At 42.9% G+C, this 13,252-nt stretch overlaps 1 protein-coding gene across 6 annotated transcripts in view; it reads left to right on the top strand.

Moving 5' to 3' along the window:
* Window positions 1-13,252, top strand: part of CTDP1 (CTD phosphatase subunit 1) — a 129,518-nt gene that overhangs the window by 82,601 nt on the left and 33,665 nt on the right. For all 6 annotated transcript variants that reach the window (XR_008306176.1, XM_053245849.1, XM_053245845.1 and 3 more), the window contains exon 11: window positions 1,709-1,868. Coding sequence is in view for 5 of the 6 variants with exons in the window: in XM_053245849.1 (XP_053101824.1) it covers window positions 1,709-1,868 (160 nt within the window). In the remaining variant the exon portion in view is untranslated. The remainder of the gene's footprint in view (window positions 1-1,708; window positions 1,869-13,252) is intronic.

Raw genomic sequence — 13,252 nt, 5'->3', positions numbered from 1 at the left:
ACTCCCTCAGAAGGAACAGGTGCACAGTTTGAGAGTACTCCGGGATCCAAGTCTTTCTGGTTTCTCAGATAGAAGGTATTCCTGGCTGTTGCCTCAATTGGCTTTGCCTCGTATGCCAACTGCACTCTTTCTATACCACATGTCCTACATCCTTAGGCGGAATACATAAGTTAAAATACAATATAAAAACAGGATAAAGTGATTAAAACAATTATGATATAAAGTCAATTAAAATTAATTAAAAGCCTGAGAAAACAGGTATGTCTTAAGGGTCTCTTTCAAAACAGCCAGAGATGAAGAAACGCTGATTTTAACAGGGAGTGCATACCAGAGCCCTAGGGCAGCCACAGAGAAGGTCTGTTCCCAAGTAGCCACCACCAAACGAGCCAGTAGGAGCTCTAACTGGACCTCTACAGATGATCTTAATAGGTGAGAGGCTCATGACAAAGGAGGTGATCTGTCAAATACCCTGGGCCCAAGCTATAAGGGCTTTATAAGATAATTTTATCTTTATAAGAGCCATTTTGGAAGGGCGGTATAAAAATTGAATGAATGAATGAAAACCAGTACTTTGTATTTCACACAGAAACGTATCAGCAGCTAATGCAGTTCTTTTAAAGATTAGTGTTATATGGACTCTTCAGGTTACCCCGGAAACCAGTTTGACTGCCTCATTCTGCCCTAACTGTAGTTTCTGGATTACGTACAAAGGGCAGCCCTACATACAGAGCATTACACTAGTTGAGCCTGGAGGTTACCAGCATATGTACCACTGTTTTAAGATCATTTCTTTCCAGAAATTGGTGTAGCTGATGTATCAGCTGAATCTGATAAAAAGCGCCCCTGGCCACTGCCTCAGCTTGAGACCAGAGAGAGTTTTGGATCCAGGAGCACTCCCAAGCTATTTACTTGTTCTTTCTGGGGGAGTGTAACGCCATCCAGAACAGGCAGATCTAAACCATCGCCTGAGTTCTGACCCCACACAGTCAGTAATTCTGTCTTATTTGGATTCAATTTCAGTTATCACTCATACAGCCCATTACTGGATGGCCATTACTCCAGGCAGGCATTTAGGGAAGTTATCTCATTACCTGATGAAGTTGATATGGAGAAATAGGTTTGGGTGTTATCAGCATATTGATAGCACCCTGCTCCAAACTTCCCAGCTGTTTCATGTAGATGTTAAAAAAACATTAGAGATAAGGAGCCTTGTGGAACTTCATACATAACACCCACATTGCAGAGCAACAGCCTCCAAGTGATACCTTCTGAAACCTACTTGAGAGAACCACTGTAAAACAGTTCCACTCAATTCCAACTCCTTCAAGCGACTCAGAAGGATACCTTGGTTGATGGTATCGAAAGCTGCCACTAGATCCAAAAGGATCAAACGGAGTCACACTCTCTCTGTCAATACCCAATTGGAGATCATTAGGCTGACCAAGTTAGTCTCAACCCCATAGGCCACCCCAATGCTGGTTTGAAATTGGTCTAGATAATATTTCCTCCAAGATTGCCTGGAGCTGAGGCCACCATCCTCTCAATCACCTTGCCCAACCATGAAAGGTTAGAAACAGGTCTATTAGGGTTATAGTGAGGGGTAACACTTTTTTCCATTGTTTGTTTTGAAATAGTTATGTATTCTTTGACAAACACTGTTCAAATTGAATCAAAGTTTTTCTAATAAAGGGCTTTTGAAAATTTTCAGAGTTGTTCAACCACATCAACAACTTTTTGATGAAGAGGAAATGCCAGCAAGTGAGAACGAAGAGCCTGGCCCTTCTAAACGGAAACGACAGCCAAGTATGTCTGAGACAATGCCGCTATACACCCTATGTAAAGAGGATTTAGAAAGTATGGATAAAGAGGTGAGTTAACTAATCATGTGTTAGGATTCAAATTATTGCTGAGTAATGTTTCACATGCCATGGTTTTACTTTTATTCTACTAAAATATCTCTAGTTTATGGGAAGAGGTCACTTGAGGAGTGAGGCCTAAGTTCCAAGATTATCTTTTTAGCTTAGTTTACAGGGATAGTTGTTGTCATGGTGCTTCAACTGAAAGTTTACTTATATCAGCAATGTAGTATCCCTTGCTTGTGTCTCATCAAGATGTCAAACTTGGAGCAAGTGGTATCTTCTGGATTTTTTTTAAAAAAAATTTAATGCAGAGAATGAGGCATGATGAACCTGTTGCAAAGTTGATCCGTTTGCTGTGGGGGAGCAGGGACTTGGCCCCTTAAGTGTTGTAATAATCTACATACCAATTGACCTCATAATCATGAGAAAAATATATGCATAGTTTTACCAGGGCTGTGACAAAGTGGAGAGGGGATGAGGGCAGGACAGTCTAGGACACTGAAAAGTTATAATACTTTCTGTAAGACTTTCACATGCCTTATGCAACAGTATATCTGCTGGCCATGTCCAGATCATTTCTTGTGTTTACAGCCATTGCTAGAGGCAGTGGTCGGTATGCTTGATCCTAAATATTTATATATTGGTGATGTTGCTAATCCTGGAGTGATTAATGGCCTAATCCTATACTAACAATTTTGCATGTTTTAACACGTAAGTCTAACAGTTGAGTCTTGAATTTATTTCATTAAGACTGAGTTTAAAAAACCTCAGGATTCAACTTTTTGTGAGCCTTGCCATTCTTGAGTTTCAGAAATCAAGAACTGGTTCTTTTAGGAGTCTACTGAGTACTTTCCTATTGGTTTTAATACAGGTGGCCCTTGTTATCCAAGGTCCCGGCACCCGTGGTTTTGCGTATCCATGGTCAGGCAATGTAGACGCGACCTCGTTATACACAGTTTTAAAAAATAGTAAAAATTCACCTATCCGTGGCTCTTAGGTGGGTGGAAATGACGTCCTAGGTCATTTTGCTAAACGGAGCCATTTTGTGGCTCTTGCTTTAAAAAAAGAAGAAGAAAAAGTTTCCCCATGACTTTTCACAGAAAATCATTGGAACTAGCTGATCCAGCACAGAGCATCTGCACCCCTAGTTCCCCCCCATACCACATTTTTGCTTGCCTACCCCCACTGCATTCTTCCCCACCACCAGTCTTCTTCTCCCCCTTCCTGCAGCCGCCGCCGCCGCCTTCTTCCCTGCCCCCATCGTCTTGCCTGCCATTCGCGGCCGCTTGTCCACTCTGGCCACCCTTCTGTCAGGCCTGCCCGCTGGTTGCAGCTGCTCTGCCCACCTGCCTGCTGTTCGCGGCCACCTATCTGCTGGGTGTGGCCACTCGCCTGTCCTCCAGCCACCTGTCTTCTCCCTGGCCACTCACCGCTGCTTCTCCCCGCTCCCCCACCCAGCAGGTGGCCGTTCACCAGGCCACCACTTCTCTCCCCCATGGTCCCCGTCACTAATAGGCAGCTTTCTCGCAAGAGCTGCCACATATGGTATTAGCAACAAGTAGGCCTAATTAGATAGATAGATAGATAGATAGATAGATAGATAGATAGGGGGAGGGGGCATTGCTGGATAGCTGGAAACCCGCAGAGCATGGTAAAGGTTAGATGTGCCGTTGAGTTGGTGTTGTAGTGGTTGCCTTTGGTAGAATACAGGAGTGGTTTACCATTGCCATCTCCTGCGCAGTATGAGATGATGCCTTTCAGCATCTTACTTTTTCGTTGCTGCCCGATATAGGTGTTTCCCATAGTCTGGGAAACATATCAATGGGGGTTTGAATCAGCATCTTCTGGCTTGCTAGTCAAGTCATTTCCCTACTCCTTCATTAGGTGGCTGGAGATCATGGTACAGCACCTTATTGCTCTTAATCTATCTTATCTTTATATAGATATAGAACTATATAATTTTCGTAAACCTACCCATCGCTACTCCCATGTGTGGCAGCTCTTGCGAGAGTTTGCGAGCAGCTGCCTGGGAGATAGCGATGGGGACAATGGTGGTGGCAGCTGGTCGGTTGGAGGCAGTGGCAGTGGGCCGGCCTGGCTGGTGGGAGCAGGAAGCGGCAGCGGGTGACATGTCTACTTTTTTATCTGTGAACTCTTTTCTGTTAGCTACTTACATTGTTATAGCTCAGCTGAACAACCCATATTTTGTCATTCATTTTTAGTCACTTTAGGAGAACCAGTACTCTTATCACTATTTGTTTCTATTTGTATCTCATCAAACATACACTGTACATGCTTCCAAAGCATTACTTTGTTTAATTATATGGTAGATTAGGTCTTGACAAATCCTGTATGCCAGCTCACCATGGCACCTTGAAATTTAATTGTGGTGCCCGAGCAAAGCAATGGACAAACATTAGCAGGTGGTGGGAGGCAAGGAAGAGGAGGGTTGCTCCTTTCTTCTGCTGCTCATGTTTGACCATTGCCTAGCTTAGGCAGCAGCGGAGTAGATAGGATGGCAGTTGCTGAGGCTGGGTGGGACATGGTCAAGGCAGAGTGCTCAGGTGACTGGGAGACTAGGGCTTCCACTTCTGCTGTAGAGACCAGTGGCCAGCTGGGCAGATATACAAGAGCTGGCCACTGGTCTCTACAGCAGAGGTGGAAGCCCTGGTCTCCCAATCACCTGAGCAGATCCTTCTCCTACCGTGGTTTCTTTGCTAAAGATTTCTGTTTTGGATCTGAAGAAGACGACGACTTCGGACTCCTCTGCTGATACTGCAGAGCCTGCTAAGAAGAAAAAGGAGCTCTCACTGCCTCAGTATTGCTCCTGGGTTGCAGTCTCCTAAGCCAGCCCGTTTTGGGTTCAAAGCCAATGCTGTTGCCTAGCCAGGGCTCGCAGGTGCTTTGTCCTTTGAATTTCAAGCCATCTACTTCTCAGGATCCTAGTGCTCAACCCAAGCTGTCGGATTTGAGAGGTGCCTCCCATTCGGTCCCTCCTCAGGATTTCCCTAGCTGTCAAGTTCCACAGCAGCTAGAAGAGCAATACCAACAGAGTGAATCTTTTTATTCTCTAGAACTGAGCAGGCATGCAAGGGACCTTTGGGACCCAAGAGCCCTAGAGTATCCTCCACACTATTTGTAAGGGCACTTCTGCTCTGAATGGGATTACTACCAGCATTATGCTAGAAGATTGCCTAGGTTCCCTTCTCCAGCTGGCCCAATGCAATCTCACTCCAGGATCTGGCATCATTGCTCCAGATCACAGTATTCACATGCTGTCGATCTCACTGCCCACACTCTTGATTTCACTCTGCCCATAAAACCTCTTACTACCAGCCTTGCTCCCACTCACGAGATCCAGCTCCCTATTATTTTGCACCAGCAATACCACCTGTGATGTTATCTTCAGTCTCTGCCAGAGTCAGGCAGTAGCACTATTGTGCAATTCCATGATGGGGCAGAGGCTCACCACAGCCTGTACTACCCCCAACCATGGATGACAACACACAGGGGGCTGTTGACAATCCACCTGACACATACTTCAAGGCCTATTTGCTCCATTCAGCTCCTTCAAAGGAGGCAGCAGACTCTCCTCCGTTGGAGCTACACTCTGACATGAGACCAGATTTGCTGTCTGAGGATTTAAAAGTCTACTCTGAGCCTATTTCTAGAATGGCAGGAGCCCTGGGACTGCAGGTCTAGCAAGCACGCACTTCAGACACTATCTTTGGAGTTCTAGATTCAGACTAGCTAGCCCCTGTTGCTTTGCCGATGCTACCTACCCTCTTGGAGGTAGCAAAGAACGCATGGCAGAACCCACCCTCCTTCCCACCAACGGCTAAGTGCCTGAAAAGCCTTTTATAGAGTCTAATGGCTGACTGCACCTTTTTGCACAAGCATCCCATTCCAAATTCAATTGTGGTTGAAGGATTAACTTATATAATTCTCTGCCACAAGATGTAGTGACAGCCATCAATGGAATGGCTTTAAGAAAGTCTTGGGAAAATTCATGGAGAACAAGTTTATTAATGGCTACCAGTCTGAGGGCTATAGGCCACCTCCAGCCTAAGAGGCAAGATGGCTCTAAATACCAGTTGCAGGAGAGCAACAGTAGGAGAGAGGGCATCCTTTCAGCTCTTGGCTGTGGGCTTTCCAGAGGCATCTGGTGGGCCACTGTGTGAAACAGGATGCTGGACTAGATAGGTCTTGGGCCTGATCCAGCAGGGCTGTTCTTATGTTCTTAATCAGCTCAGGCATGAGTGCAGCTCAAAATACTCTGCCCCCACAGATAGGGAGGGCAGAAAGCTAGATGCAGTTGGCCAGTGCTATTCTACATCAACCCTTCAATTGCATATGGCAAATTACCAAACCTGGACCCGATGCTGTCTCTGGAGGCACAGGTGGTGGCAGTGTGCAAAAGTGCCTTTTACCAACTACAGCTGGTATGCAAGCTGCAACCCTGCTTCAAGAAGTTGGAACTGACCTTAGTCACTCATGCTTTGGTAATGTCCAGATTGGACTACTGCAATGCATTCTATGTGGGGCTGCCCTTGAAGACAGTTCAGAAGCTTCAGCTGGTCCAGAAAATTGCTGCAAGGATGCTCATGGGTGCAAATCTCTTTATGAGCATCACACCCATCCTGCGGCAGCTTCATTAGTTACCAGTCTGCTTCCGGGCTAGATTCAAGGTGTTAATCTTGACTTTTAAAGCTCTACATGGCTTGGGGCTGGGGTACCTGTCTGATCTCATTAATCCAAAATAAAAATAAAATCTACTTTCCCCTAAAGCATTTTCTGGCATGATAAACTTTGATAATTCTTTGGTGGCCACTATAGTATGTATGACTAATTGAAATAATCCCTTTTTATACTGATTAATCTGTAGATTTGGGGACTTGTTCTGCACATGTCACAAGGAAGCTTTACGTAGAGCTCTAAAGTTGATTTATATCTACAGTAATCCCTCGACCTACGAACTACTCGACTTACGTTGTTTTCGAGTTACGAGCGACAAAAAAGACCGGAAGTAGTTGCCGGTTTAGATTCAGCTTACTCGACCTACGAATTTTTAGATGCGGCTTCCTCGAATTACGAATGTTTTCAGACTTCCGTGGTGCGCTCCTCGACTTACGAAAATTTCAACCTCCGAACGTGCGTTCGGAATGGATTATTTACGTAAGTCGAGGGACCACTGTATTATATACGTGTAATTCAGTTTTCATACATGTTAGGTAACTGGCCCTATCCACCCCCAGCACAGTACCTCCAGTGACTGTTGCTGGTGTCTTATCTTGTGGTGTTTTTTTTAGAATGTGAGCCCTTTGGGGACAGGGAGCCATCTTATTTATTATTTCTCTGTGTAAACCGCCCTGAGCCATTTTTGGAAGGGTGGTATAGAAATCGAATTAATAATAATAATTATTAATAATGCTGGGCTGAACAGTTGTTTCCCCCCCACAACTCTTTAAAAGGTCACTTTTTGCTCAGATTAGGGGTCCTTTATGGCTTTACAGACCAAAATTAGCAGCCTAGAAGACATAGGGGGTCAATCCATTTCCCTGTCATGACCTCCCCACCCACTCCTATGTGCACTACTGCTATATTTGGGGGTTTCCAGCTGCCAACTCCTCTCCCTATTGGCAGTCCTATCATAAGAGCAAGAGATCTGTGCTTCCAAAAGTGGTACACTCTCTTTGTTCATGGCAAATCTTAAATTATAGTTGATGGGAATTGTAAATTTATTTTACAGTAACAATTTCAGGGTGGGAAATTATACTTTAATCTGAGAAAACTGAGTTATTTCTTGAAAAATACTACATTTGGGTTGAAAGTATTTCCCCCCTTTCCTTATCTATCTATATATTTAATTCTCTTATGGCTGACTGAGTAGGGAACTGCGTGGAGATGTGGGGATGTGTCTGATTGCCTGCTGGAACTCTCCAGGGTCCTGCAAGAGTTCCAACCATTGCCTTGGGAGGGAACGGCAGCCAGGGAGGCAGGCAGGAGAGAAGAGGAAGAAGCATAATTGAAGGGGAATTGGCAGAGTCAGGGGGAAAGAGGAAGAAAGGAAGAAACCAGAGCCATTGCTTTGGGAGGGAACAGCATCGAAGGCAGCGAGACACCAGGCATCCACCCTCAATCCGCCCGACGGGAAGTACGGCCGCTTTGGGAGCAGCGCGGGCGGGGGATAAATAATGACAGCAGCGGCAAGAAAGCAGAGGAGAATGGGCCAGAAGGAGGGGGCCTGAGGAGACTGGGGCAGAAGGGGGGGAAGGAGCTGGTGGGTGAGAAATAATGGTGGCCGAGCAGGTGGTTGGGAGATAAATATTGGCAGCGGAGAGAAAGCAGAGGAGACTGGGGCAGAAGGTGGGGGGAGTGTACTGCCGCACAGATGCTCTGTGCAGGTTCAGCTAGTTGATTTAAATCCATTAGTATTCCTCACATTTCAAAACCCATCATTGCAACCTTAGGTTTGAAACAATTGAAAAAGGTACTCAGACTCTGGAATCCTACCATACAGAAAAGTACCTGACAAATGCAGGTCATAACTTATATGGTGACATTGTGGAGGATGGCCTCCAGATCCTTTAAGCCTTATATTTGGACATGAGAGAGACACTTTCAGTATCTGGATGAAACAAAAAGCTGAATGTTTTATTTTCTTGGTTCTTCTAACTAATGTTACTTTGTGGGGTGGGATGTCAACATTGTTTGTTCCAGGGAAGAATAATTTGTTGAATTTCATCCACTCAGCTTTATTTCTCCATATTGCAGAAATGCTAAGTCCTATATAAGTAGTTACCAAGAAGACTTGCAATCTGCATAGGCATGCTTTTAATAAATAGGTTGAGGCTAGATCCCCCACTGTTATGGAGAAACTGCTAGCAGCCTGTAATCTGAAAATGAATAGCTCCCCGAGCAACATCATTGTTAAATTTTAGGAGTGGAATAAAAATTTCCCTAAAATGGTCATGCAAGCCCTTAAGGATTTTTGCATGGTTGTTGCATTTTTTTCAGTATTGGCAGTCAAACATACTGCTTTGGCTTGCTTTCTTATGTGCTCACAGGCCAGACTTCGAGTTTCAACATGTCAAGATCTAGCTCTTAGTCTTTTTGTTCTTGTATCGGTTTTTAAATGATGCTTGTTTTAATGCTTTTATATAAACTGTTTTGGGGAGGTTAGCTGTATATAAATGCCCAAATAAATAATGGTGCCCTGTATAGGAGACTCCTGTGTTGTAGACATTCCCCAAGTTGGAGTGGATCAGGAATAGTTCATGTAAAGGGGGAAAATAAAAATGTGTATTATTTTCTCCAGGGACCTCAGGTTAGATTGCTTTAAAAGAAAACCCAGCCTGTATCCTTCAAAGGCAAAAACAGATCAGAAGGATTCAGCGTGCTCATATTTTTTCTGTCAGGATCTTTTCTTCAGTATCTAAAGGAGAATACATTCTGCTTGTTGACCGTCTCTTTCTGGAGAAGAGAGAAATAGTTCAAAGTTGCTTTCCCCCTCCCCTTTTTTTCCTTTTTTGTACAGTGGCTACTTTAACTGGCAGAGTTCTGTCATGCCAGACAAAAATTATGATCAAAGTAGAAGTTGGGCAAGTAGTACAGGAGGATTATACTTGGGGGGGGGGGAAATACAAGGGTGTCTTTTCACTGAATACTGTATACTTTGCTAATCAAGAGTTCTCTAGGTGATTTTGAAATACTGAAACAGCATAGCTCCATGCAGAAATAAATCTTTTTATTGCATTGTCTTCCAAGCAGTCTGAACTAATATGTCAGTGTGAGCTGCCCTGGGCTTAAGATTCCTGAGAAGGGTAAGGTCCTAGAATTCATCTTTGTACAGTAATAGAATTTTTGTTTGACTTCTTTAAAAACTCTGCAGTATAGTCTCTGCAGTGTAGTCACAGTTTGATACCAAGAAAAAGTATATGAAAGGGTTCTGTGTTCTCAGTGACTGTTCATGTTGGGGAGGGAAGTGGTTTCTCAGATATGTATGAGGTTATACTTTTCATTGCATTTGCACTTTATTCTTTATCTTTACATTAAGACTAACATTCCTTTAGGGTACTACCTTTGGATCTGTAGATAATGCTTATCTTCATGAAAATGCATCAGTAGAAGCTTCTCTAAAGGAAGTATCTGTGAATTGATACTGTCATCCCATTAGAAACTATCACACTTCGAAGATTTAGGTCATGAAAAATAGGATATTTCTGCAAGCACTCATCAATTAAGCTATAAACCTGTACATTTTAATATGATATGCTATTTTTGTTCCTGAAGCAATAGTTTTATATGTGTTATAGTTTGCTATATATAAAACTTATTTTCCTTTGCTACTAATATTGTGCAAGGTGAACTTCTAGAAGTACTATATCTATTAAAGCAAATGTGATGTGCACTAGAATCTTTATGGATGATGTGCAGATAACCCTATGCTACATTCATTATTACTACAGCAACAGCAATCTGAAATGGCAAATTAATATTTAAAATTTATTACATTTCTACCAGTTCCTCCAAGGAACTCGAGGTGGAATATGTGGCTCTCCTTTCACCTGTTTTATTCTCACAATAACCCCCTCTTATATGATTGTTGCAAGTTACTTGCATGAATCTTTGTCACAATAATGTTAACAAGAATCCCACTGTGAGGCTATGTAGTTATCTACTACAGCAGTAGAGCGACTTCTCTCCCTGCTTCCACCCACTAAAAGGAAGCCAGCAGAGAGCACTTGATAAAGAGGAATAAGATGCAGATAGCTTAGATACAGAAATAATTTGTTGGAGAGGATGAGTGGAACAAGTAGTAGAGATAAATTGGGCTCTGGAAGGAAGCAGAAAAAGTCAACTGCTGAGAAATTAAACTATGGGATAATGATATGGAAGAATTGATTGTAGGGATATGCACAAATTGATTTGGCAGGATGGGGAGTGGTACTTATAAGCATAACTCCTTACCTGCTCCTCTGCTGCCCCGTTGCATTTCCTGGTGCGGTGCTGCACCCAGTAGCCTGTGCATGGCGGCAAGATGCACGTGGACTTCTGAGCAGCGCAGCGGCACACAAGAAAATGTGGTGGGGCTGCAAAGGAACAGGTAAAGACCAGCTTTACTCGTTCTTAGAGGTACCTCTCCACACCCCACCAAAACGATTTGTGCACATCCCTAACTGATTGCATTTACTCTCTACTTGTCTGGGTTATATATTTTAAATTCAGTTATTATATACATCCTGCTTTTCTTTCAAGAAGTTCAGAACAGCTTACATGAGGCTCCTAAGTAATCTTCTGACAAAGCACTAAACAGGCTGAGATCTGCTCTGCTTTATCCATGAAAAAGCTGCCTGGGCCTCAAACCATTCTCTGGGATATTTTGATTGAATTTCTTGTTCAAGATACATTATTCAATACTGTATGGTATTTTGAAAGAATAGTAGTAATACTCAATGACAAAGCTATTACAGTGACAATCCAAAAGTGCTGGGAAGAACTAGCCTGCTAAATCTTTGCATTTGAATAAACCTTTTCTTTCAGCAAATCAGTGCTAAAGACCTGCAAAAACAGTCTATTTCACAGATCTTTTCTTGTGGAATCAGACTAGCACTAATTGTAGATTCACATTGATCCCTGCTACTAGAGATCAAAATGGGCTGATCTGAATGATGCTCTACCCCTGCTGCCCAACCACTGAACCACCTCACATGATTAAAAAAGAGGTATCTGCTGAGAGTGCACCCATCCTGACTCTTTTCCTGGATGTCCTAATGTCCTCCTGGCACATTCCTTTATTACGTATGTGTGTCGGATGAGGGGGGATGTTCATCCAAATTGCCGATCTACACGCAATCCGAATACTCATATTTGGGCAGCAGATCAGATTACATCCCCACATTATAAGGTACATTGCAGGAGGACTTTGGGGCATTCAGGAAAGAAGTCAAGAAAGGTGTGCTCTTGACACATCCCTCTTTCTTAATCACGTGGGCTGTTTCATGGAAGGAAGGTATTGTCTGAACCGACCCTGTGAATGATTTTTTTAAGGGAAGAGAAGACTGAGCTTTTTGTTTTGGGGTGGTGTTTGTGTTCATGACCCCTCCCTGCCTTCACCCTTGCTTTGCAGTGGCAGATCTATTCTATTCAGCACCCTTACTGTGGTAAGGATGTGAGTTTAGTACCTGTTTCAGGACAAGGTTTGCTATATTATTCATACAGAATGCTACAGAAAAAAATAAACTAGAGAGCTCAAGAGATCCAAAGACACAAGAAAGAAAAATGAACTGCTGAAACTTGTGGTTGATCCAAACACTATAATTCCTTTGAGTATATTCTGTATTTATTCACTCCGTATGTTGAATACCTGTATAGTTGAAATAATTTTGCTGTATTTATTCTCATGAAGTAGAACAGGACCCTTTATGCTGAAACTACATACAGAAAACAGATCTGAGTTAGAGACCACCAGATTCATCTTTAAAATGGCAGAACTGCTGAGTCTCTTCATAGCTTGAGAATGCATGCAGAAAGACTGTAAGAAGTCTGGCACAAGCAAGAAGACACTGTTATCTTTTATTTATAAATAAATTCATTTCAGGGAGATCAGCAGTCTTCCCTAGTTATTTCTGTGCTTGCTTTTGAAGTGGTTAAAGTAGAAGAGGAATACATTGGGCGCCAGCAAGTCTTATAACTAGTTTATAAAGGCCTGGTTTAGTTATGTGCACATTAACACTAAATTTTTCTCTCTGTCTCATAATAAACATATATGGGGTATCATTTATTCAGGGAACAGCAGAAAATATAGATGTTTACAGCTTCAAACAACATGAATTTGCTTCCTGCACACCACCTGTGTTGGCTGCATACTGCTGTGATAAGTTTTCCTTGTCACAGTGTTGAAAAGGTGATACTAAATAAAAGTTTAGAAAATTCTACTTAATAAATAGAAGCCCTTGTGTATATGATAAGCAAGAGCAAGAACTGTTAACAGGGCTGTTCTTATGACCTGGTGTAAAATGTCAGAATTGCAAAAGCATTGGGGAGCAGTGACCATAATGTGATCCAGTTCAGCTTATATGTAAGTGAAGCATTGCCAAGGAAGTCCCAACACTGATGCGTTGGACTTCAGAAGAGAAAACTTCTCAAAAATGAGGGGACTGGTAAAAAGAAAGTTGAAAGAGAAAGTCATGAGGGTCAAATCATTTAAAACCACAATAGAAGCTCGGTTGAGATGTATCCGAAAATGAGGAAAAGTACCACAAAATTCAGGAGGATACCAGCATGGGTGACAGGTAGAGTCAGGGATGCTATAAAAGGGAAGAAGACATCCTTCAGAAACTGGAAGTCCTGCCCAAATAAAGAAAACAAGAATGAACATAAACTCTGGCAAA

The sequence above is a fragment of the Hemicordylus capensis genome, chromosome 4, assembly GCF_027244095.1.
Source record: "Hemicordylus capensis ecotype Gifberg chromosome 4, rHemCap1.1.pri, whole genome shotgun sequence".
In the NCBI taxonomy this organism is placed as follows: domain Eukaryota; kingdom Metazoa; phylum Chordata; class Lepidosauria; order Squamata; family Cordylidae; genus Hemicordylus; species Hemicordylus capensis.
This window is presented reverse-complemented; position numbering and strand designations above follow the sequence as displayed.